At 36.1% G+C, this 26,673-nt stretch overlaps 1 protein-coding gene across 3 annotated transcripts in view; it reads left to right on the top strand.

The window, feature by feature from the left end:
• The first annotated feature begins 4,775 nt into the window (after positions 1-4,775).
• ZC2HC1A (zinc finger C2HC-type containing 1A) overlaps positions 4,776-26,673 on the top strand; it is a 35,099-nt gene continuing 13,201 nt past the window's right edge. The window contains exons 1-5 of one of the 3 annotated variants that reach the window (XM_074318402.1): positions 4,776-5,025; positions 13,456-13,529; positions 15,811-15,927; positions 21,672-21,813; positions 23,954-24,102. In XM_074318402.1, coding sequence (XP_074174503.1) covers positions 5,010-5,025; positions 13,456-13,529; positions 15,811-15,927; positions 21,672-21,813; positions 23,954-24,102 — 498 coding nt within the window. In that variant the 5' untranslated portion in view covers positions 4,776-5,009. The other 2 variants (XM_019725612.2, XM_019725604.2) reach the window with 2 other exon arrangements.

Raw genomic sequence — 26,673 nt, 5'->3', positions numbered from 1 at the left:
AAGCTACAGTACAATGCCATGTTTATAAATTACAAACAGATGCATATATAAAACAGTAGTACCATATATGTTTCAAGGAACCACATATATCCAGAGATATCTGTGAGCTTAGAGCTGAAATGCAATATAGTGGTACTTATAGTGAGGAGGCTGCTAAATAGAGTTAAAATGAAGGATGAAAGAAAAAATAATAAAACAGCGAAAAACAAGACGCCTTTGCATGGACAGTAGATGTGTGAGTTGTACCCCAGGAAGCATTATTAACTCAACACCCTGCACCTGAGATTAAAAATAGATCAATTATATAACTATAATGCCTCTACTTTGTAACGTAAACAGGACAAAAGTGTTATGACGTGAGCCAAAAATATATAAATATTCTCCTTGTTTCTTCGTTGACTGTCCCAGCATGTGCCCAACTTTCGTTATTTTTTAGGGAGTCTTGTAACATTAGCCCCTCATCCTCAGTGATCTTTGCCTAGCCAATGACACCCTTCAAGACACAATTTAGGTTCTACTTCTCTCTTTCAAGTGGTTCCACTCATGTAAATGTCTTCCTGAAACCAATTAGTTTTATAATCTGTACCACAACATCTAAATCTTAATCACATAGTGACTACATTGTTCTCTATGGCTCTGTATCATGCCTCGCCCAGGGCTTTCTCTAGTAGTTGTTAGCTTCCCAGAGACTTCTCTGGAGCTTCCTGTTGGGCCTAGAAGCGTGCTGGGTACATAGGAGTAACTCAGTATTTGGATTCAGAGATTTCCAGTTGAGATTTGAAATTGTGGTGGCAAGGGATGGAGAGATGGGATCATAACTGAATGTTGAAAACAATTATCCTTTCGCAGGTGGTAATTAGGTGTGAAAGTGGAGGAGAACAGAGGTTCCTTTTGGAATTGGAGTTTCTTTTGGAACTAGAGGAGAAAAAGGTAGAACAATGGCCATCACACTGTGAATGGAGTAGCCTTCCAATCAATGAAGGGGATGAAGTTTGCTTCAGGTTCCCCTATTTTTCCTTCTTTCGGTGTTTTCTTCTCCAGGACAATCATCAAGTTTTCCCTGAACACCTAAATAATTTTTTTTTATACTTCAATCTACAAAATAAAGCTAACAAGAACCAACTCAGAATGTGCTTCCTCAATCTAGAACTGTTCAACGGCTCCTTCGCCCACTTTTAAGGGAAATATCCTTCCTTTGTTTTTGATGAAAATTATCATTTTGTTATGATTATTAAATGTATGGATTCATTTTTATATACTAAATTGTGGTGGGTTATTCCTCTGTGGGCTGTGAAAGGAAAAGACGCCCTCCATAGTGCAGTTGATAAACTGAGTTGGATTCTCACTGAGATTCAAATCTCATTCAGCTGTGCTCTGCAAACCATCTGAATGAGAGCCAAAGGTCTCTAAAAGGGAAATTGATCTTTGTTTAAGAAAAACAGGAGGTTGGAACTTTGAAACAAGAAGATATGTGTAGCTTACTCAGCCCTTTGGAAGGTGCAGAAAATATATAAATGGTTTGGCTCCAGGGAATGGTGACTGAATGGAAAGCAATGCAAAGTGGAAAGAATTGGAAATATAATGTAAAAAGAAAAGGCCACAATATCTACGTCAGCTACTTGCTAGTCTTGGGATCTGGATTGAATCAGTAAACATCTTTGAACTTTTGCTTTCTTTTTTGTATAAGGAGGTGGGAAGATCTCTAATTCATATTCATCTATGAATGTTATCATCAGCTAAAAGGATAACTTGGCAGCTAAAATAATTATGAACAGATAAGAGCTTAAGAACATAAGAGAAGAAAGTGAGGTTTCTTCATTTTGGTAACTGGCTAGTAATGAAAGGAGCCTGAAACATTATAGGTATTTGACAGATATTTGTTGAATGAATCCATAAGAAAAATGGAATATGTCAGAGAGGAAGTAAAGTAAGAATAGAGCGCCAAGACCAAAGAGACGCTCAGACGCTCAGGCATGTAAGAGGCAAAGGAAGGAATTTAAGAAGGCAGATAAGAAACCGTCCTCTTTACCCAGGGGTCAGGACCAGGGGAAAGCTGCAGGAGCCAGGGTACCTGTAGCATAAAAGTGCAGACAGCCCAATACCTGTAGAGGAGGAGATTAGCAAGCATGATTTAGAGAATTAAGATTCACAGTAGTGAGTTATACCTTAAAACAACATATCGGAACATTTGGATTTACATTTGAGGCACCTAAAAAGCAAAGTGAAATCCTTATAGGTAGAATCAGACAAACCAGAGTTTAAATCCAAGCTGCCATTCACTAGTGGTATAAATATTGGCAAAAAACAAACAAACAGCAACAACCGAAAAACCCCACAAACAAAAATAGTCTAAGAGATCTAGAAAATGAAGACTCTAGTTCTAAAAAAGTGAAATTTATAGTATCTATTTGTAGAATTGTTTTTAAGATTAAATAAGTGAATCGATGAAAAAGACCTAAAACATTACTAATGCGATTTTTTTTAATTTGTTATCATTAGTATTATTTTGCTATTACTGTAGCTTTAACGCAAATAAGGTGTGTATCAGCCAAGTCCAACTTTGTCTTGACTTCAGTTCAAGAACTTGTAATTTGTAAATTGCCTCTCCATTTTTGGGTTTTCTTCTATGTGTGCTTTTTCCCCTCCTTAGCGCTCTTTTTAAAGATCCCCTCTCACCCCAGTTCGAACTTAGTCCCAGCAACACTGAGGGAAAAGGCCCTTTCCACACTCAGTCCAGGTGGCTAAGTCAGCCAGGATCTCATATCTCAGACGAGCAGAACAACCAGGGCAGAACAACCAGAGCAGAACCAGGGGAAGGGCAAGAGACCACACAGGCATGGCTGAAGTTTTCCTTAAATAACTGCAGATGAGAGATGACCCGTACCACATTTGAGTGCACTTAGACCACCTTCCCACTAATATCTGATGTCCCCCTCAAGTGTTTGTTTACTTGTTTATGGCATCCTCATTTGAATGGAGAATAGGACTCTCGCTTCCTAAAGGCTACTGTAAGATACATACTGTTTGTAAGAGTCATACTTTAAACAGTGAACAAAGTTAGATATAACGTCAAGACTTCGCAGTTGAACAAGGTAATGAGAAAATTAACGTAAGATTTGTTATGGAAGTTATATTAACGTTGATAAATTGCTGGAGTTAACAAACAATAGGGCTTGCTTTTCACTGCTACATCAAATTTTCAAAGAAATTTAGTGCCAGTGAAATCACTTAGACTGTTAAGCAAAGGTTTTAGCTAGTTTTGAAGTTACCTTTGTCAACAAAAGGTCACTGCCCACGTCAACAGGTGGCCCCAATCTGGGGTGCCTTAAAAGGAGCAACTATACAGAGGAACAAGTCGCAAACCCAGGAAACGCAGCCACCACTGTAAATGGAAACCAGCCCCTCAGAGACAAGTGAGAGACTGCTTATATAAAGTACCTGCCCCAATCCCTGATTGGTCCATTTTAATGCAAATGAGGAATCCAAAGCTGCAGTTTGATTGGTCCATATAGCAGTGTCCTGATTGGTTAAAATTGCAGGTCTTTATGGAGAAGCTCTGATTGATCAGTAAAGACGCAAATACAATACAGCTAAACAGCTACCATTGAAGAGGTGGCTTCTCCCCAATACTAAGCTTGGGAGACCTTCCTAAACAAGTCTAGACTCCAATTATGAATTTGGGCCCAGCTAACCACAAGGGCTAACCACAAGGCATCCTTTTGTGTGTGTGTCTGTGTGTGTGTGTGTTTTAATTTTATTGGTGACTATTGGGGAGCAGTGTGTTTCTCCAGGGCCCATCAGCTCCAAGTTGTTGTCCTTCAATCTAGCTGCCAAGGGCGCAGCTCAGCTTCAAGTCCAGTTGCCATTTTCAATCTCTAGTTGCAGGGGGCGCGGCCGCCATCCCAAGCGGGAATTGAACCAGCCCCCTTGTAGTTGAGAACTTACCGTCTAACTGACTGAGCCATCCGGCCTCCCCTCCAGAAGCTCAGCGGCAGCTCCTTGTCGTCAATCTAGTTGTGGAGGGCGCAGCTCACTGGCCCATGTGGGAATCGAACCAGCAACCCTGTTGTTCAGAGCTGGCGCTCTAACCAACTGAGCCATCTGGCCGCCCCAAGGCATCCTTTTTGGCAGATAGCGTCCTTTTGGGGTCCAAGCCTTCGTCCCCATGAGTTAGGACTCTAACAGAAACAGGCCTCATTCGGTCGTGTGTAGGTAAGTCCCGCCCTGTAGCTCCCTGACCAAACTTAGTTTGGTGATAACCTCATAGAAGGGGAGGCTAGCAGGCTCTTCGAGGCCAAGGGTGATAAGGTAGAGAGCCAAGGTAACCCTCTGGCAGGTGAAGATGACGGAGGCCTGCGTTTCACTCACATTTTTGGCCCGAGCTCTCATGCTGAGGAAACCGTTTTCATGTGCTCCGGGAACTCTCAGTTCCACAGTCCTAGACAGAAAGTGTGATTTCTATGAGGAAACGGTGGTTTAAGTCAGAAAGCTGCCACAGTACAATCTGGGGAATACACTCAGGTCAAGTCACATGACCAAAGGGCGGAAAAAGGAGAGTGCGCCACAGACAAGTGTGCAGGACGTGCTGCTGTTTTGCTTGTTGGCTTAAATAGCCCTGAGGCAGAGGCGGCCCGGAGAATTGCACGGACTGCTGGAGGGACTGGCGACCGGGAGCCCATGAGGTGCTGCGATAGTCTGAACAGGATCATAAGGTGTGCGGCCAACAAGGCCGGACTGGAACAAAGGCGCTGTCGCGCGGCAGGAGGCCATCGCAGCGCTGGGGTTTACCGGGAGGAGCGCCGGGAACGCTCGCAGCCAGGAGGCAGGGCGCCTGCGGCGGCTGGGGACGCGCCTCCCAGGCCCCGCCCCTCCGAAGCCACGCCTATCGAGTCGGCCAATAGGAGCCCGGGATGTTAGCGGGTGGGAGGTGCGGTCGGGTTGCCACAGCCAGAGCTGGGCGGTGGCGGGTGCTGCTGGAAGAGTCTCGCAGATTCTGAGTAGGTGGCGCGATGGAGGGACTGGAAGGTGAGGAGGTGAAGGGATGCGGGCCGGACAACTGGAGCAGGCCCGTAGCAGTTATGGGGCCCTCGACACCGGTACTAGGGAGGCGACGGCAGCTCCAGAGCCGAACCACGCGGTGCCTCCGGAGGCCCCGGTCGGCGGGAGCCGGACAGCCCCCGACGCGGTGGGGCCAGTGATCCCCAGGCGGGGATCCCCGCCTAGGACGGTCTTCAGCGGAGGTTTGCCGCCCGGATCGGGAGATTGCCTCTGGCACACGCCTGCAAGTCCCTCGCGACCACATTCAGGTCTTGCTAGATTCCCGAGTGTCCTATCACAGCCTCTGGCCAGATTTGATTTTCCCGACAAAGTGGACTCTCCATTAATGTCCGCGGCCTCCCCACCTTCAGTGTTTGCTGGGGCCTTAGGGTGTGTCTCCAACCTCGAGCTTCCCACACTTTCCTTGGCCAGTTTCCCTGTGTAACCGTTTTTCCATTTCTACAGCATCTTCTGTTGGACGGATGCCAAGAGCGTCTTCCAAGGAAGTGTCACTGACCAGCTTTAGAGCCGGGACAATAGATTAACAGGACGATTTAAGGGCTTATGTACCATCACTGTGTAAGGAAGAGCCAGCATTGATTCCTTATCTTTCGGTTTATCCTTGTGCTGTAACCATGACTCCAGGTTTTGCTTTGTTCCCAGGCCTTTTCCTTTTCTCTGTTCTCTGTACCCATTTTATTCTGTGTAATAGAGCATTCGACTAAAAACAACAAAGGAAAAAATACCCAACTAGCATTGGCATCAACAGTTTCAGAGTCTTTTTCAACTTACGGTTACTCCTTAGATGAAGAATAAGCCTGCAGAATCGAAAGATCTATTGTCTCAATTTAGCTCTTTTTTCCCCTCCTAATTTACATAGATTCAGGGGGAATTTAGAATAAGCAGAGGCGTTGAGCCTCTAGACGTTATTGCATGCTAGAGTATAAATTATTTCAGGTTGTGTTATGAAGTGAAAAGTAGTAACGGGTAACTTTTGGCAGTGACCTAAGCTCACCAAAAAGCCAATAGAATAATGAGTATGATAGTATTTCATGCTTTTGTGCGGAGGTGAAGTTCTCATAGTTAACACCTTGAGGATTATAGATAATCAAGAATTCGGATACCTTTCTATTTGTGGGCAGCTGCACTTTTTATGACACATGTGGATCTTGTTTTTTTGCTTATTAAATGTATTTTAGGCACATCATTCAAGTTTCTATGAAATAAGAATTGTAATGATAGTAATTCTACTTTCAAGATAGTTTTGTTTAGAGGACTCCTGGAAGCGGCTTTTTAAATTTTTTTTAATGATTTTTGAAACATGGTGGTATTATAGCATAGTGGGTAGGAGCATGGATTCTGGAATTCTCCTAAGGTTATCGTAATACACACAAAGTGCTTTACAACAGTTTCTCTGCAGATTTGTATTCAACATTTGTAACTAAGGCAGAGATCTTCATTTGATTTTTTCACTTATGTATGCTAAGCACCTAAAACATTGTCTGACACAAGCTAGGTACTCAATAAATATTTCTTGTTAGATAAATGAGTTTATAATGGGCACTATTCTTGGCACTGGGGATGCAGCAACAAATAAAAAAAATCAAAGCCCTGCTCTCATTGAGCCTATGTTTTAGTGAAGTTTATATTTTAGCAGTGCCAAGAGATTACTACTGAAATATTACTAAGTGCTTTTTAAAATGTAATGGAAACCTATTACAATACTCAATTACATGGGTGGAGAAATACATGAATTCTGATGTAATATGGTATGTTCTGATGGACATGTTTTACGGGCCCAGCTTGTGATGCATCATGTTAAACAGTACTTGCTCTTTACTCTTCGTTGGATTTTTTCTTTTTTTGTTAACAAAATGAGTTGCTGTCATTAACTATGATATGTTTAATTGTAATGAATTAGGTTAACATTTTCCTTGTTGGAGAGCAAAACAATTGAGTATTGGTAATTTCAAGTAATTTAGTAAAAGCTCAGAGTTTTTTTGTTGAAGTTAGGACAGTGCCTTTCTTTCTTTTCCCTCTTTTAAAATCAGTCCCTGTTAAGTCACAGTTTGCAAAGATTAAAACTCTGAGTCTTAAATTTACCATTTAGTAATTCATCTGTGCTTTCATTTAATAAACATTGGTACAATGATAGATAACTTTTTTGCCCTGTTGGAAGTTCAAGTCCAGTACTTTGAAGGTATCCAATAAACATTATATGTCAGTATCCAGTAGAAAATCTTCAGGAGTTTGCTTAACATGTCGTAGTAGTTGAGCAAATATTGCACTGTTTGGCATTACACTCTTGTTTCTAGCTGAAAATGGTTACCAGGTTAATCTTGATTGTAAAACCAGAAAGTATATAAACCCCTGAAAAATTCTATTGAAGATTATCATACTCTTTCTTACAACTTTATTTCCATGTAGATCTTATGTCACTTACATTATTTTTGGTCTTCCTGGACCTTTATGCTTCCTGGATAGTCAAGAAATGAGCTATTAGGCTAAACACTGTATTTCAAAAGCAAATGATTGCTTATGAATTTGTATAATCTGTATCTGAACACTGCATTGTGTGGGTAATTAGAGCAAAGCCTTTAATTTCTTTACACCTAAAGCTATATGTATATAGCTTTATAGGCCTATAGGTGTATCTAAGGGCAATGGAAATAGTTGTAGACTTGGGAGAGTTCTAATCTCAAGATTTTCATCTGTAAAATGAGAGGTGATAAAGCCTAAGGAGATTTTGTCCAGTGTTTGTGTGTGTGTAGGAGTACATAGGAGTGTGTGTGTGTGTGTGTGTGTGTGTGTGTGTGTCATTGACGTTCCTTTTATAACACCTTAATAAGTGGTTATTAACAATTGTGACAAACCATCAGGCTGCCCATTGCTCTTTTGGGCTGCTAAAGTTAGTAGATCTTAGTGTACTGCTGTCTAAAACTTGCCCTTTCTCCAGTGTAGTCCTTGATCTAGTTGAAGCCATCTTGTCCCATTAAGATTCTTGTTTTGTTTTGGTTTTCCCTAGTCTAAGCACATACTAGTTACTCAAAAATTGTTCACCTTTATTAAGACATTTAGCATTCATTGTTCTTTGGTACTGAGTCAAATGCTAGATATTTTAATAACCAATGTGTTGGAAAGACCTGTGTTTGAATCTTTGCTTTGTTTCTTTTTAGCTCTATGATTTGGGCAGTTAATCTGAATCTTCATTTTCTCAGCTATAAAAAATGGAACTATTAAAGGCCAATCTGTCTGAAGTATATTAAGTTGTATTAAATGATTTAACATATATAATACATTTAACGAAGTGCCTAGTACATAGGAGACCCCCTCAGTACTTGTTTCTTGGATGGATAAAATCACAGGAAGCGTGTTAAGAGTGGTTCAGTATAGGGAAAACAACATTCTTACAAGGGATTATGGGCAATCTCACTAGATAACCATGGCAACAGGATAGACTGGAGAAGGGAGAGGCTGGAAATACCTATATGTGATGAGGATTTGAATTAAGGAAAAGGGCAGGAATTAAAAAGAGAGGATAGATTCAGAAGACATTTCTGAGATGGAAAGATGAGATATGACTGCTGGATATCAGAGGGAAAAGGAATCAAAGATAAAGCAGCTTTCTAGCTAGGACCAAAAGATAATATTAATATCTTTAACCAAGAAGAAGGCCAAGTTTGGGAGATGAGGTAGTAAGTTGGCTTTCGAAATGTTGTGTTTGTACAGTACTCAGGGTGTATCTGGTGGGAAAGTCTCACAGGTACTTGGAAATATCTATGTGGAATATTTAGTTTAGTAGTCATCAGCATATAAATGATAGTAAATGGATGCATTCACCCATGAAAGTTATATTTCATAAAATGAAGCAAGAAACTTGGGCAGCACTAATGCTGTAGGGTTGAGTAGGAAGGGAAACTGGAGAGAGAGAGAGAGAGAGAGAGTGTGTGTGTGTGTGTGTATGTGTGTCTGGGGGGGCGGGGTTCTTTAAAAAGTTTTAAAAATTGTCAAGAAAGGGCAGTGAGGGATAAACTAATATTTATTGAGTAGTGAATATGAGCCCCCCAAAAGCCTCAGACACCTGGTCTTGGAGGTCTAAGCACTAAGCAGGTCAGACTCTGCTTACCTTGTGAGAGCTGAAAAACAAGGGCTCAGGAGAGACAAGCTAGATGATTGAAGCAAGAGAGAAGAACTTAAAGGTGGAAGGGACCAGCCGCCTAATACTGTAGCAAGGTTCAGTAGGACGGAGATTCAGAAGAGCGCTTCGAATATGACAGTTAGTAGAGTAATGGTGTTTCTTACGGTGTCTCCGCTAAGGTCTCCTTGTTAAAGAAGCTCTCCCTGATCCTGCCCACGTCTCACACACGCACACACATGGTATGACTGTCCTCTCTCCCCTTACTCTGCTGTATTTTTCTGCATTGCGCTTATCACCACCTGCCGTTTTATGTCCTTCATCATTTTTATTTATATTTTCCTGACTAGGAGAGTAAAAACTTTATAAGATCAGGGTCTTTGTTTTTTCATCATTGTTTTCGTAGAACAGTGTCTGTCTCATGCTAGGGACTCAACAAGTACGAACTCGTTGAATCAACAAATGGATCTATTTTAACATCGTAGTTAAACCTAGTAGTGGTTTGCCTGCTGTTTAGATAGGCAGTGGATGAGACACAGGGAGGAGCTGGTCAGTCAGTTTAAGTCAGTGTTTCCAAAATGTGTTACCCAGGACATTAGTCCTGTCTATCTGTTCCAGGTGGAAGGATTCTGTGGGGGAAAGAACAGAATATGGGATCTCTTTTTTTCAAGACTGGGAAAGTTGGGTTGTAAGAAAACCCATTTGTTTTATCTAGCATTTTTCCAAACATTTGGCCATGGAGCCAGGGATATGAGGGGGATTGGTAAAAGTAGTGGAAATTAGTCCAGTTCAGACTAGGTAGAGAAGGAAGTGCAACCAAGAATAAGTTATCAAGAAAATGCAAGTCAGTCTGAGATCAAGAGATTTAGAGGAAGGTAGAAGTCTGTGGTTAGAGACGAAGCTTGAGTATTTTAAGAGTCCAGAGGTGGACCCTTTCTAAGTTGTTTTAACAGTGGTTGTTTTTGCTTAATTGGAGTGCAAATGACTCCAGAGTGGAGTGGAGGGTGAAGGTTATGTGTTGAGTAGGTTAAGTGTAAATATTGAAATCTAGGGTGAGCTAAAAAAGGAAAGTCTTGTGAGATATTAAAGGTTTTTGACCTGGAAGTAATTTAATGTTAAAAAAGGACTGTAGGAAGAAAATTGATATAACATGCTGTATGTTCCAAAAGAAAGGCTCGTTGACTTTTAAAAGTTGGATTCAGATGGTGAGGAAATAAACATACTACTCAGAGCCAGAACTGTTCTTAATTTTAAGATTTGTTTTCTTTTGAAAATGTTCTATTTTGTAAAAAGAAAAAACTATATATTTTAGAATGTCACAATGATTTAATAGCATATTATTTCCCATCACCTATATAATAGTATTATATAAAGATACCATTTCAAGCCTTATTATCACACAGGTTTTGAATTTGCTAACTACAGCAACTCATAACAGAATCAGTAATGTGTGCGGGATAAACTTTGTAAGAAGAGATGCGCTTCTGAGAGTTTTTGAATATTAAAGTACTTTGTATACTTTGTTCTGTCCATCAGTTTGAGTGCTCTTTCCACAGTGTTTGTTCTCTGCTATAATAATCACCCCGCTGAAAATCATCTCTCTGCTGTATTTTTATAAGCCACACAGTTCACTAGCTTCTGCTACTAAGGAGTGATTAGTGGAGTTGGCCTGCGTGCCATGGCGAGTAGTATTTATTTATTTTTTTTGGTTCATTGGTAATGAAGCATTTTTATATGTAACATCTCAGTTGATCCTCTTAATTTGAAGGTAGATTGAGCAGATATTATATTCGCATTTAACAGATTTTAAACTGAGGTTGCGTGTATGATTAGTCATACGTTTTCTAGTTCACGTAGCGAAGATTCTTCCAACAAGGAGAGTTCTATTCTTTTCTCTAATGCTTGCAGACCTCAGTTCTGTATTTAGACAAGTGGGAGTAACTTCCTCAATGTACGAGTCATTCATTCCATCATCTGCAGTTGGTCAGTTGGTTTAATCATTCTTACATATGACCAACTTTTTCTTTTTCTTTTTCTTTTTTTTAATATAAGACCAGTAAGGGAGATATCTTACCATCCCTGTACTTTTCTGCTAATGTGGTCTTCTGTAGATTTTATTAAGTAAATATGTTATATTTATCATGATGGATTAGAGATAGTAGGGGCCATGTAGGTCATTTAACCTAACTTCCTTATTTTATCCAAGAGGAATCGAACCTTAAAGAGGTTAAATACCTTTTCCAGGGATTCACAGTTCTAAGTGACAGAGGTGGGGCTTGAACTTAGATAATATGAGACAAATTCCATTGCCTTTTCTACTACACGATCATGTCTTTTAATGAACGTGTGCCTCTGTGACTCTAAAGCCTAAGCTGCGTATCATAACTTGTCGGTAGTTCTTTCCAGGGGTATTGACACCAACACACACGTATATGCGATATTTTCTGAATTATAACGCTATGCCCTAAGACTAGCTGATATAAGAGAAAATTACAAATGTATACATCTTTGTTTTACTTATTTTGAATGAAATTCTTTCTTTTTTGAGATAATTGTTTCAAAGTGCTTTTTCTTTAATGCTATTACCTCTTTTTATGTCTTTTAGTGATAATGATTTTCTTTTCCTTTAAAGACGATTTGAACATGTTTGATAATTTATAGGAAATAATCCCAGAGGTTGGATTTTATTATATGTTAGTTTTCTAGTTGCTGTTCTGTTAAGTTTTAGGTTTTTTAATTAGAAAAACAAGGGAAATGATTTGTTTCTTTGATAAATGAAGGCGTAGTAAATCATGTAGACGGTTAGCTTCATGAGAGCAATGATTTTGTAACTGCACCCTGTGTCATTATTGTATGATACATGCTTGGCAAGTAGTGGGTACTTAAGCAGGCACTCACATTATTTCCATGTGTTCAACTGATTTCTCTTTATAAGACTTTACTTTGTCATCCGTTTAACAAGGCGATACTGAAATGTACTTTTAAGTAAGTAAAATATGTGATACTTTTTAACATTTTATGTTGATGAACTTTTAAATCATTGTGTAGAATTTAACGGAATACATGAAAATCATAAATAAGCAAGCTTAATAGTTTATGCAGCATGTGGTATCACTTTGACCATCATTATGAAAACATGTTTATCTTAATGTACCTAATGGATTTCATCCAGCAACTGCCTCAAGTTTCGGGATAGTGGAATTAAGTGGTCCAGATAAATGAAGTTCCTCTCCCTAAATAACCTAGCTTCTGGGATTAGAGGACAAATCAGGCAGATCTTAGCTTTGCTATTGTAGTGTCCACTGCTTAATTGCCACCATAGACATTGCCTCCATTTGAGATGACAAATAGTCACTATCTACCACTAAAATAGGGCAGTGGAGGATTAGAAGAACGAGAGAACAAAACAGTTCTGTCACTGTTTGATTGGATTCCCACCAATGTCTATTTTGATTCTCCTGATTAGTTTTTTAAGTATTTTTATAAAATTACAGGTATGGAAATCAATTTAGGTTTGATATTTGACAAAATAATAAAATGCTAAATTGACTCAGTTATGTGGAATCCCAAAGAATGTAGGTGTTTTTTTTTAATCATTTTCATAACAAAATGTATTGCATATAAATACATGCTAGATTAATCTTTAATTTAGAAGTTACAGCTAGTTCTTCCTTATTTAATGAATTGTGCCCATAAGGCCCAATTTGCTGGTTCAGTGAATCTTAATATAATACATATAAAATAATGAACAACTGACATAGGCAGTTTGCCTAGTAATTGGGTGATCTTTTACTGTCAGCATTATCCTTCCCATTGTCTGGTGCTAAACAGGACAAAATTCTTTCTCTCCTAGATCGTATCAGGAAGCTACCTTACGCTGATCACCAGTGTTATTTCTTAATGCTTTGAAAATTTACAATATATAATATTAACCTTAAGATAAATTTGGTTTTTAAAGTTTAATAATTTACAGTAGCGATAGCTTGTAAATTAAGATAATATGACAAATTGATTTGGTTAAAATAAAAGTAAAACAAATATTTCCAAAGTACCAGTTTGGTTACCCTTAAATCATGACTTCTGTATTTGGTCTGGCCTCTCTGATCACTTAAAACTCTAAGTCTTGGGTCCTTTTTAATTGATAATGTTGCTTATTTCAAAATGAAACAAGACATTTTTCACAAGAACTGACAATTTACATATGCAACTAAGGGAAGACATTAAAATGTGAAAGTGACACAATTTGAGTTACAGAATTTATTGACAATTCTTTCCTGTTTTAGAAAATGGAAGTGTCCAAGTTGGAGAATTACTACCTTGCAAGATTTGCGGAAGAACATTTTTTCCAGTGGCATTAGTGAGTATCTTTTCCTTTGCAGTTTGATAGATCAGTAATTATTCAATAGTTCTGGACTACTTCCATGGAAAGAACCTCTGTGGAATAATTTGAAGATACTGGCTGTGTTCAAGAGTATGGATGGGTTCCTCTATGTCATTCTTCCAGAGTGGTCTTTCCTTAAGAGTTTGATTGGTCTTCAGAACTTCTCTATTAAAGTGTTAAAGTGTTCCTCTCTTTGTGGAAATATTAGCAAAAACAAAAAAGAATCTAAACCTCTTAGAAATGCATAGTAATGTATTTAAAGATACAGAATGATACGTCTGGGATGTGCTTTGAAGTACTTCAGGAAAATAAGCTGGCATAGATAAAACAAGATTGCCAAAATGTTTGCAATAGTTGAAGCAGGGTGATGAGTAAATGAGTAAACTATTCTCTCAGTTTTTATGTATATTTGAAATAGTCCACATAAAAATTTATTTCAATTAAAAGTGCACCTAAAATATATTATGCATTCTTGAGATACTTTTAGATAGTTGGTATATACAAAGGAAAGCACTTTTAACTGATTTTAACATAAAATAGCCAGGTATGTAGTCAATAAGAAAAAAAAGCCGATGTACCTTAAATATTTTGTTTTCAAATATGAATACAGATATTAATATTTTGATGTAAAATAAAGACTTTTCTTTGAAGATAGATTTGCTGATTAGAATTCTGCCACATTGCATTTTCCATCCTCTTAATATTTCCACTTCGTTTCTTTAAAGCTAAGTGAGGAATTGATGATCCATAAATGTCTGACTACAGACTTCTCTAAATAATGACAGCTTTTTTTAATTCTTTAAAAATGTCTTGCCCACACTTTATTAATTTTTTTTATCAATTCACTATTTTTCAAGCCATTTTCAAAGCATTCAGCTGAATTTTCACCAAAAAAAAAGTCTTTTTTGCCCTTATTTGGTATTTATTTAAATGATGTGTCACGATAACAACTACAACTTGTAGAATACATCAGTTTTGGGTACAAGTACTGCATACTTTTGACATATGAGAAGATATGTCTACTACCGTGTTTCCCCAAAAATAAGACCTAGCCAATCAGCTCTAATGAATCTGGAGCAAAAATTAATATGCGATCCAATCTTATTTTAGTATAAGACTGGGTCTGATAAAACATAATATATAATATAATATAGCATAATATAATACTGGGTATAATATAATATAAATATAATACTGGGTATAATGTAATATAATATAAAAGACTGGGTCTTATATTAATTTTTGCTCCAAAAGACACATTAGAGCTGATGGTCCAGTTAAGTCTTATTTTCGGGGGAAATAGGGTAGAAAGTCACCGGCTAGCCACACTTTTATTTTTTTAATATTTAAAAGCTTTTATTCTAATAGCTATAATCATAGTGCTTATTTGTTGTAATGAAAACCGAGAACAGATATGTAAAACATTAATTACTAATTTTGTATTGAAAATATGAGTGGATCCATGACACCAAACCAACCAGTTTGGAGGTTTCTTCCTTTCCCAGATAAAGTTGAACAGTTCCAGCTTATTCATTCAGTGTTTATAAAAAAAAAAAAAAAAAAAAAAAAAGAAATTCATTTAGTGTATTGATGTCATCAGTCAACATGTTTCATTTATCAGAGGGAGAATGATAATTTTTGATAGGTTAACTGGAGGTCAGTTAAGAGAGCTTCCATTGTTATGTCCTTGAAATGAATACATGAATAATTGAATGAATGAGTTGGCAGCCATGTTAAGAAAATGAAATCTATAGGAGCAGAACACTAGATAGCTGGAGAAAAATCCTTGGTAAAGAAAGGTAGAAAACTTGAGTTCCAGAAAAGGGATGATTGTGAAGGAAGGACACAAATCTGACCACGGTCCTGTTATTTTATGTTAATTTTTGGTTAACATACTCCTGTCATGTTAACGGTAGTAATCCAAACAACTGCTATTAACTTTTGTAATCCTAACATTAATGTATTCTCCATTTATATTCTTTTTTTAGTATCTACTTTCAGGTATTTAGTAATGAAAATAACATTTTCCCCACTCAAATAGCTTTGACTTGGTTACATTATTATCCTTATTCTTAGTAGTGTGAAAACTTAGAGAATATTAAAGAACTCAGTAAAATTGAGATCTTATTTATATATGTATTATTATTATTTATTTCATCTTCAGGTTTTTTAACTGGTCTCAATGACAATTTAAAGTTTTATAGTCTTCCCTTCTGTAGAAAATAAAATGATACATTGCATTTCTTCATCTTAACAGAAAAAACATGGACCTATTTGCCAGAAAACTGCCACGAAAAAACGAAAGACTTTTGATTCAAGCAGACAAAGAGCTGAAGGAACTGATATTCCAACAGTAAAACCTCTTAAACCTAGGGTAATTATATAACCTTTTGAACATTATGAATCTTGCTGCTGTGTATATTGAAAAAATTATGATCATCTATTATACTAAGATTGATGAATAACCTGAATTTTGTGTGTGTTTAGAAATGATCAGAAACTTATTTACTTTAACTTCTGCAAAGGGAAGACCAAAGTCTCAAACTCCAACTATTACAGTGAAGTTTTTATAACATTGGAGAACCACTTGCTTAGCTATAGGTCAGAAATAATTAAAAGTCGTAACGTGTTCTTTATAAGTCATTGTAAATTATCTCAGATATCATTTAGGTATAATTTCAAGTCTATCTTACCAGTGGTGTAATCCCTATATACACAAATAAAGCTATTGTTTATAGACACCCTAGTATAATAGATATTGATTATCTTGATTGATTGATTGTCAGTATTTGTGATCTTATGCTTTCTGGGGAAAAGTTTTATCACATGCTCAATTGTCCCCATATAGTCATTGTCAACTTCTTTTCTATCTTGTACCCAAAGCAATGAATCTCCTATGACAATATCGCCTTAATCCCACTATGATACATTATACTGCTGGGAATAAATCATGTAAATACTTTGTCTGACAAATTTTGAAGAGTTATTTCAGCAAAATAGTCAAAATTTGAGTACTTGATTGAATAGGTTTTTTAAACAAAACCCTGCTTTCAGTGGTAATAACTTCTGCCAGTGGTATAGCAAAACATTTCCCTATAGATCAGTTAATCTTACTGATAAAATCATTTAGTAATAGAAAAATCAGGTGTTCATCTTTGTATTTCTGTCTTATTTAAGGGAAGAATGGTGAAGTTTGGTACGTAAACCATTATTTGAAGATTTCCTTAGTAACCTGCCAGATATGTGATTGTATTAGCTTTAATTAGCTTAGAAGATAAACTAATGAAATTTTTGGAGGAGGTATAACATAGTAGGTATAAAAAAGGGCTCAAGAGCCAGACTGCCTGGTCTTTAACCCTGGCTCTGCTATTACCATGTTGTGTTGGGTGAGTTACTTAATACTTCTATTTATTTATAAAATGGTGATAGTAGTTGTAGCATCTATCTTGGAGATTACATAATCTCCAAGCATCTGTGGAGATTACTTAAGTTTATCCATGACGAAATCTTAATAAATGTTATCATTTCTTTTTAAGGGTTTTTGTAATAAAAAAGTGAATCTCAGAAAACAGCCAAGTAAAAACCACTGCTTTACATTAAGTATTTATGGTCTTGCTACTTAAAGCGCCGTCTATAGAGCAGTAACATCAGCACTATTTGAGAACGTACTGCAAATGCAGAACCTCAGGTCCCTCTCATACATACTCAGTTAGAATCTGCATTTTAACACAGTCCTCGGTGAGTCATATGCACATTCAAGTTTGAGAAGCAAGGCATTAGAAGATTTTGAACATGGTAGTGTAGCTCTCAGTATATTTACCTGTATCAAGGAAGTCCTACAAAATCAGAAGAGTGGAGCAAGCAAATACAAACTCCATTTTTGGAGAAAGTAAAGCCAGTATGTGTCATCCACAGACTATGCAATACATGTAAGGGCTGCCCAACGAACTGAGACCCAGGAGAAGCTACCCATAGAGGACATGCAGGAAGTTGCTAGGTCCCCGTGGCCCCGAATCTGGGAACCTGCCGCCTTCAAGGTGAGGGGTCTGATCAGGAAGTGTATGTCCCTTGTTTACTACAGCCAAGGCAGGAGCTGGGATGAGCATGGCCGAGATGGACAAAAGCCAGGAGGGAAGAAGTGGGGAGAAGAGGCACAGAGAGTTGAAGAGGCCCAGCCAGCAGCAGAGGCTCTCAAAAAGCGCTAACGGGGAAACAAAAAAATAATAACAATAATAAAAACTTTCGGAAGGTGAGGGGCCCACTCTCTTGAAGTAGTTAGTGTGGGAACTGAGGGGAGTATGGCTGGCAGGAGTAGCCCTCTTGGGTCCATACTGTTTTAGAGAAGTGGAACAGGTATGTCTAATTACACAGAGAAACCTTATGTGCATCTGTATGTGATGCAGCAGAGAAGAGAGCTATTGGTTTATGTAACCTAGAAGGCTACGTTGGGCTTCTCCTTCTCCCTAAACCTCTGTGTGTAGCTGTACCAGGAAAACCTAACTCATTCGATGATGAGCAATAAAAACCCATTAGATCAGCATTGATACAGAGATACTATGAGGGAAAACGTAGAAGAGAGCAGCGAAACTGAGCAGTAGATGAGTAATACTCACTGTGGAGCACATAAATGTTGGGAACAGACATTTCACTATAAAAGAAAAAACTCAGCATGGTACTGGCATAAAAACAGACACATAGATCAATGGAACAGAATAGAGAGTCCAGAAATAAAATCCTTGCCTATATGGTCATTTAATCTACGACAATGGAAGCAAGAATTTACATGAGGGTAAAGAGAGTCTATTCAATAAATGGTGCTGGGAAACCTGGACAGACACATGCAAAAACATGAAGCTGGACCACCTCCTTACACCATATACAAGAATACATTCAAAATGGATTAAAGACTTAAATGTAAGATCTGAAACCATAAAACTCCTAGAAGAAAATATAGGAAGAAACTTTACAGACATTACCCTCAGTAAGATTTTTACTGATATATCCCCGTAGGCAAGGGAAGTAAGAGAAAAAAATAAACATGTGGGATTCCATCAAAAGTTTTTTCACAGCAAAGGAAACTATCAATAAAACAAAAAGGGATCCTACTGAATGGGAGAAGATATTTGCCAATGGTATATCCGATAAGGGGTTAATATCCCAAATTTATAAAAAACTCACTCAACTTGACTCCAAAAAAGCAAACAACCCAATTAAAAAATGGGCAGAGGACACGAAGAGACATTTTTCTAAAGAGGACATACAGATGGCCAGCAGACATATGAAAAAATGCTCAATCTCACGAATCCTTAGAGAAATGCAAATAAACCACAATGAGATACCACCTCACCCCAGTCAAATGGCAATCCTCAATAAATAAAAAAATAAGTGCTAGAAAGGCTGTGGAGAAAAGGGAACCCTATTGCACTGTTGGTGGGATTGTAGACTGGTGCAGCCACTATGGAAAACAGTATGGAGGTATCTAAAAAATCTGAAAATGGAACTACATTATGATCCAGAAATTCTACTCCTAGGTATCTATCCGGAGAAATCCAAAACTCTAATTCGAAAAAAACTTACTTACCCCCATGTTTATTGCAGCACTATACACAATAGCCAAGACATGGAAACAACCGAAATGCCCATCGGTAGACGACTGGATTAAGAAATTGCGGTACATTTATACAGTGGAGTATTACACAGCCATAAAGATGAATGAAATCTTACCATTTGCAAAAATATGGATGGACCTAGAGAACATTATGCTAAGTGAAATAAGTCAGACAGAGAAAGACAAATACCATATGATCTCACTTATATGTGGAATCTAAAGAAAAGAATAAATGAATGAACTAATCAGATACAGTTTCAGAGGCATAGAGGAAAAACTGAGGGTTGCTAGATGGGGCGAGGGTGGTGATAAGGGGGAAGGTAAAGGGATTAGAAAGCACAATAGGTAAGCACAAGATTGCCCCGGGGATACGAAAGTCAAAGTTTTGCTCTCATAAGACTAGTTGGAAAGTTGTTCTTTTTTTTTTTTTTGAAAGAGTTTTTAAAAAATTGATGCTATTTATTTCTTCCTTAAATGTCTGTAAGAATGCAACAGAAAAGGCATGTGGTCTAGAAATTTTCTAATAGATTCATTTTAAAACTATAAAACACTATGATTTTCTGTTTCTTCTGGTATCTTGCATTTTTCAAGGATATTGAAAATTACTCATTTCATCTTAATTGTCAAGTTTATTAGCATAATGTTTCTTTATTATATCTTCTTTCTCATGTTTGTAAGAACTGGATTCTGTACTATTTTCCATTCTTGGTAATTTGTATTCTTTTTTTTTTTTTTTTGATTAGTCTTGCCTTAGTGTTTTTTTTAATTAGTCTTGTCATATTAGTGGTTTTAAAGAACCATCTGTTGACTTTGTTGATTCAACATACATTCTTGATTTAAAAATAAAAACATAATAGGAATACTTGGATATTTCAATAATATGATAAAATAAATCTTTTGTAGCACATAAGCTAGCATCACATTTAGTGGAAAGACACTTAGAGGTAGTTCCATTAAAGTCAGGAACAAGACTGAGTTCCACCCAATACAGTAAGTGCTAGCTGATAGGTAATAACAAGAAATTAGTTTCATAGGTATTGGAAAAGAGAAGTAAAACTGCCATTGTTAAGAGATGAAAACCCAAGAGAATCAACTAGTACATTACTACAATACAGAAATTACTAGGTTTCATATTTCAACAAATAAATGTGACATAAAAATGAAGAAAAGACCTTTTATGAAAGAACAGTACCAATTATTAAAATATTTAGGAATAAAGCTTATAATAATAAAGGTACAAGACTTCCACAAAGAGTATTTTAAAAAACTACTGGAAGACAAATGAACACTTCTTCAAATGGAAATATATCTCATATTCTTGGATAGGTAGACTTAGCATAATAAAGTTTTTTAATTTCCTTAAGTTGTTTATGAATATAATGTTTAATTTTTCCAGTTAAAATAGTCTTTCAAAAAATTAGACCAGCTGATTCTAAAGTTCATATGTAAAAGAATAACCAGAAAAATTGTAAAAGCAAAATAAAGCAGGTTACCCTACCAGATATTAAACTATTATTATAAAGTCTCAATATTTAAAATACTGTTACAGACACAAGGATAGTCACAATAATGGAACAAAAGAAAAAGTTCAGAAATAAATCCAAATACAAAAGAGAATCTGATAAGTGTATTACCCCAGTTGAGTGGGGAGAAAGTCAGTAAAGGATGGTGAGACAGCTGCAGAGCTGAGTTCACAAACAAAAAATCAAGTTGAATCCATATGTCACACCGTGTTTCAGGATAAATTCAAAATGAATAAGAGATTTAAACATTTTTAAATGATGCTACTAAAGTTCTGGATAGAAATGTGAAGATTTGCATTTTACTTTGGTGTGAGCCTGGGCCTTGCTGACCTGTGACTGCAAATCCAGAGACCATAGAGGAAAGATTTGTAAATTAAACCATACTTAAAAAATAATTCTTCACATTAGAAGATCCTTAGACAAGGGCAAAAGACAGACATAACTGTTGGGGAGGGTTAGGGCTAATCTCTAAAGAGTTACTGGAAATTGTTTAAAAAAAAATTTAAAAGGCCAGTAACCCAACAGATAAGTTGATTAACCATATGAGCAGTTCACAGAAAAGGCAATACAGATGATTCTTAGTGATATGAAAAGATACTCAATCTCATTCATTATGAGAGAAAAACCACTTAAAACCATAGAGAACTAGTTTTCACCTCTGTAATCACCTTATATTCTCTGTTGGAGAAACTCTGGGAAAACTGGGAAATACAGTGGGAACTTCAGTGGATATAACACCTATGGAAGTTAATTTAGTAGTGTCTATCACAATTACAATTGCATTTTAAAAATTGCATATAATCTACGCTTGTAGTTGCATAAAGCGTTTTTTGTGTGTGTGTGTGTGTGTGTTTTTTATAATTGTAAATTGAAAGAAGACCAGTTAAGTACTTCTGGTAAGAGAACATTTAAAGTAATGTGGCATTTCCTCAAGTTTTATCTCAATTTACTTAAGAAAGTTCTAAAACTGGTTTTCTTTAATTACAGCCTGAACCACCAAAGAAGCCATCTAATTGGAGAAGAAAACATGAAGAATTCATTGCCACCATCAGAGCAGCTAAAGGCCTTGACCAGGCGCTTAAGGAGGGGGGCAAACTTCCTCCTCCTCCTCCTCCTTCTTACGATCCTGGTACGCGGGGTGCTGCTGGCAGAACGTTTATGTGGGGAGACAATACTGATAGAATTTGTATACATTTTCCGTTGTTACTGAACTTAATTCAGTGTTGAACACAGAAATGCATGTTTTTATCACAATAGTTCTATTTAAACATAAAGCATTATAATAGTTTAGAAATTATAGTAACTCTTAAATATTAATATTCCAAGAAATATTTTAATAATGGCTCACTGTGGATTGAAATGTAGATTTAGACTGTTATTGTCTAGTTCTTTGGAATATTCTCCCTCTGGGAAAGAAAACAAATTATAACATTGCTTCTAAAATGTACAGTTCATGTGGGGAAACTACCAGATAGACTGATATACCTAAATTATACCCTAAACTTACATACTATTGTATTTTCTTTGTTAGGTACATTAAAGTTGCTTGTTAATGTTAACAAAAGTAAGGCAGGATGCTGAGAACACATTTGAGATATTAAGATACTGAAAGATTTAAAATAGCACAGTTGACACTTTGACATTGGTTATTAGACTAGCCTAAAGAGGTAGTTATTTTAATACAACAAATTAGCTGCATTAAAATTGTGTTAGTATTCTAAATTGGGATTTATTTCTTAGTAAAGAGAAATTTCTTTAGACAATGTAGGTATGATCATTTTTTAACATTTTATTGTAGAGAAGTTGGCAAACTATTTCTATAAAGAGCCAGACAGTAAATATTTTAAGCCACAGGGTCTCTCATTTTTGCAACTACTCAACTCTGAAAGTATGGCAGGAAATCTGCCACTGTTGCAAGAAATCAGCCACAGACATATGTAAATAAATGGGTGTAGCTGGGTTCCAATAAAACTTTATCTATAAAAACAGGTAGCAATCAGTCTGGATTTGGCCTGGAGGCCCTAGTTTGCCAACTCTGTTTAGAGTAATGAACTTTAATTTTCTGAGTGTTTTGGGACTGTCCTAACTGGGTTTGGGTCTCTTCTAATCCTCCCTTAATTTTCCCCATAAAGTTTAATTTTCTCTCTTTTGAAGTTATTTGTATGTTACGTCTTATTTTTACATGATTGTATTTCTCAAGTTTACATAAGCCAGGGAGCAAGGGTGACTGTTCTTCAGGATAATTTGGGCTTTAGAAATTCTTGAATCTCTTAGTCCTAACAAAACAATTTCTGTGCTATTAGACATTTTAGACCTATTCCACTAATTAGCAGGATAAATTTCTAAGCTTCAGAGAACTATAAATTCTAAAGTGCAAACTCCATATCATTTTAGACCTATTCCACTAATTAGCAGGATAAATTTCTAAGCTTCAGAGGAGTATAAATTCTAAAGTACAAACTCCATATCAAAAAGGAAAACTGTTGAAATAATTTGAAATTTTTTTTTTTTTGACATTGCTAAATTTTTATATTCATGTCTTCTCCGTGTCTCAATTGAGTTCTTTTACAATGCAATAACATTTGGTTTGCTTTGGGATAATTTGGAGATTTAATTTTAATTAAAAGAAATTTTATTTACAATATAAATTGCATCTTAGAATATTTATCATGGAAACATTTGTTCTTTCTTAAATTTGAAATAATTATTTTAATAAGGTATATTGTTATCACTTCTTCCATCTGTTGGGACTTCTAAAAAGAAAACTGTATAAAGCTGATTAAACTATTTCTTGACAATTTTCCTCTAATTGAAATAAAAGATTTTAGCAGATTATCCCAATTTTTTAAATATATTTTTAATGTAATGTGATACTACTGCTTAAGTAGTCTACCAGATAAAAATATGTATATGTGATGAAAACATACAAGTATGGCATTATAGAGGCAAAAAAGAAATAACATTTTTCTTCTACTTCCTTTTCATACTGAGGATTTATCTTTTGGGGTTTTTTTTTTTTCTTCCCTCTCAAATTTGATTCTAAGTGGGGAGAAAATTGGAATTTATCATATATTCGCAGACTGTTCCTTTAAAACTCTTTACTAAGTTTAGATAAGGCAGGTTGGGTGTTTATAAGGAAAAGAGAGTTTCGGCTTATCAAAAGTTATTACTTATACATACATCTTGAATTAACGTTCATAAAACCTTCCAATTCTTTACGTCGCATTTCAAGTACTATGTTATTAATGTGTTTCTTTTTTCTATTTTAGATTACATTCAGTGTCCATATTGCCAGAGGAGATTTAATGAAAACGCAGCTGACAGACATATAAATTTCTGTAAAGAACAGGCAGCACGTATTAGTAATAAAGGCAAATTCTCTACCGATACCAAAGGAAAAGTGACTTCTCGGACACAGGTGAAATGCTCAACTTAATCGTTTCTACAGACAAATGAGAAAATGACTTTTTCAAGTTCACTGTTTTGTGTTTATACTTTACAGACATTTAAGTACAGTTCTCTCACCTGCAAAAATTTATATGTTACTGTTCAGAGATTTAGTGAGCAATTTGAATGGCTAATTGAAAACAAATAATGAGAATTAATTAGTTTGAAATGGACTTGAGTTAGTAGAGATGTGAAATTATACAAATTTTAAAGAGGTCTTAGGAAGTAAGAAATTAAGTTAAAAATAGGTAAAGCAGATTCAGAGGAAACCAGAAGAGTTAGAAAAATGAAAAAATGGCAATGAAATCCTCGTTTGAAAATCATGTAAGTACTAAATGTTTCCATGTTATATATAAATAATATACATGAGGGAATGAAAATATAGGGTGAAATCCAAACTGCTACCTTTGAACTTTTAGGCAAATAACATTTCACGTATTTAAGCCTTTATATCTTCATCTGTGAATGGGTAATCTACACGATTATTTTAAGAAGCAAATGAAATAATGCATGTGAAAGGACTTAGCAAACCATAAACCGTACATGTGAAATTAATGTTTACAGTATTATTGTTTTCCTTCAAGCAAATTGTTATACACAAAAATTGATAGTGTCATAATTCCAAGCAAATTTCATTGTTTACAAAGTTTTCATTTGTACACAATTTTTTTAGTGCTGTAAATCTAGCAGGCAGAAAATACTTTCATTTCTCTTGTTACTTATAAATTAAACACTAAAAGACCCCATTACAGTTGGGGCCTCTTTGAGGGAATCCTCTTACTGAATTTTTGTTAATATTATTGGAAATAAAGTACATCATTATTAGCATCGTCATGTGGGAAAAGAAGAGTGACTCCTTTTGAATAATTTCCAAAGCAGGTGTGAAACAATGCATGTCTTTTACATAAGCAGTTAGAAACACTAATAAGACTTTTTTGTTTGTTTCAAGAATAAAGTAGTCAGTAGAGCAAAGGAAATACAATAGAATATGCATGTTACAACAACTTGGTGCCAAATGATTGGTAAATGTAAAATCCAGGTAGTCAATAGTTCCCACCTTAAATTGTATCAGTTCTGATTCTATGCACAGTCATATACAGAGGGTGCCAAAAAAATGTATACACATTTTAAGAAAGGAAAAAACTGTCTTAAAATTGTAATAATATATACTGATAACAAAAGATGAATGCAAGTCGTGTGTACAGTTTTTTGGCACTCCTGGTATATTCATTTTAATCTAACCCTGTATTTTCTCATCTCTGTTCATTCAAGAAATTTTTATTGATTACCTTCTTTGAATGAGACACTGTACCAAGTACTGGGTCTATACTGTGGTTCCCCGAAAATAAGACCTAGCCAGACTATGAGCTCTAATGCGTCTTTTGGAGCAAAAATTAATGTAAGACCCAGGCTTATTTTAATATAATATGAGACCGAGTCTTATATAATATAACATAATATGAGATCGGGTCTTATATTAATTTTTGCTCCAAAAGACACATTAGAGCTGATGGTCCGGCTAGGGCTCATTTTCGGGGAACATGGTATTGGTAAACTAAACAATACTTTTCCTAAAGATGCTTAAATGCATCCTTGTTATACTCATATGTAGCAACTTTAATCTGGCCTGACTACAGGCTACTTTTTGACCTTGCTCTGATCAAAATAATGATACAAATATGATGAAGATCTATTTCCTACAGGTGAAAACCAGTTCTATTTAATTAAACTTTGGTTATTATTATTCATTAGGAATTTTATCAAATTCAGGCATGGTTATATTAGAGAAGACCTATGAAGAAATAGCAAACCGAAAATGTCATTTAATATATATTACATCAAAACATCTTACTATTTTAAACGAACAGATCATACTGAAATAGCCCACCTGTAACTTGGGTCCTGAAGACTCTTTCACCACATTTGGCTAGGTTAAGTTACCTTCTGAACTTAAAGCAATGTGATACACAGTTTATTATTGAGGTATTTTCAGTATCCTCATTGATTGTTATCCTACCTATTCTAACGTAATGCAGTTTTAAGTCTGACCCGCTTTTCATGACTACAAGTTGGTTTTCTTTTTCTAGAGTTTCGTATAAATGGACTTGTACATATATACTGTTATGTGTCTTTCTTCTTTAACTTAGAAAAATGATTTTGAGTTTCATGCATGTTGCATGTGTCAGCAGTTCATCCTTCTAAATTGCTGAGTAGATTATTTCATTGTATTATCACCACATTTTGTTTATTTATTCACCTATTGATAGATATCTGGATTGTTTCCAGTTCTAGGCTATTATGAATAAAGCTGCTAGTAATGTTTATGTACGAGTCTGTGTGGACATACATTTTCATTTATCTTGGGTGAATACCTGAAAGCAGATGGCTGCGTGATACAGTGGTCGTCCATTTACATTTTATAAGAAATAACCAAACAATTTGCACAATGCATGTACCATTTTACGTTACCACCAGCATTATAGGAGAATGCAATTGTTCCTCATTTTTATCAGCACTCAATGATATCAGTCCTGAGCATTTT

Source organism: Rhinolophus sinicus, linkage group LG14 (assembly GCF_036562045.2).
Source record: "Rhinolophus sinicus isolate RSC01 linkage group LG14, ASM3656204v1, whole genome shotgun sequence".
In the NCBI taxonomy this organism is placed as follows: Eukaryota; Metazoa; Chordata; class Mammalia; order Chiroptera; family Rhinolophidae; genus Rhinolophus; species Rhinolophus sinicus.
The sequence above is the reverse complement of the archived record's forward strand: the minus strand, read 5'-3'. Positions and strand labels throughout refer to the sequence as shown.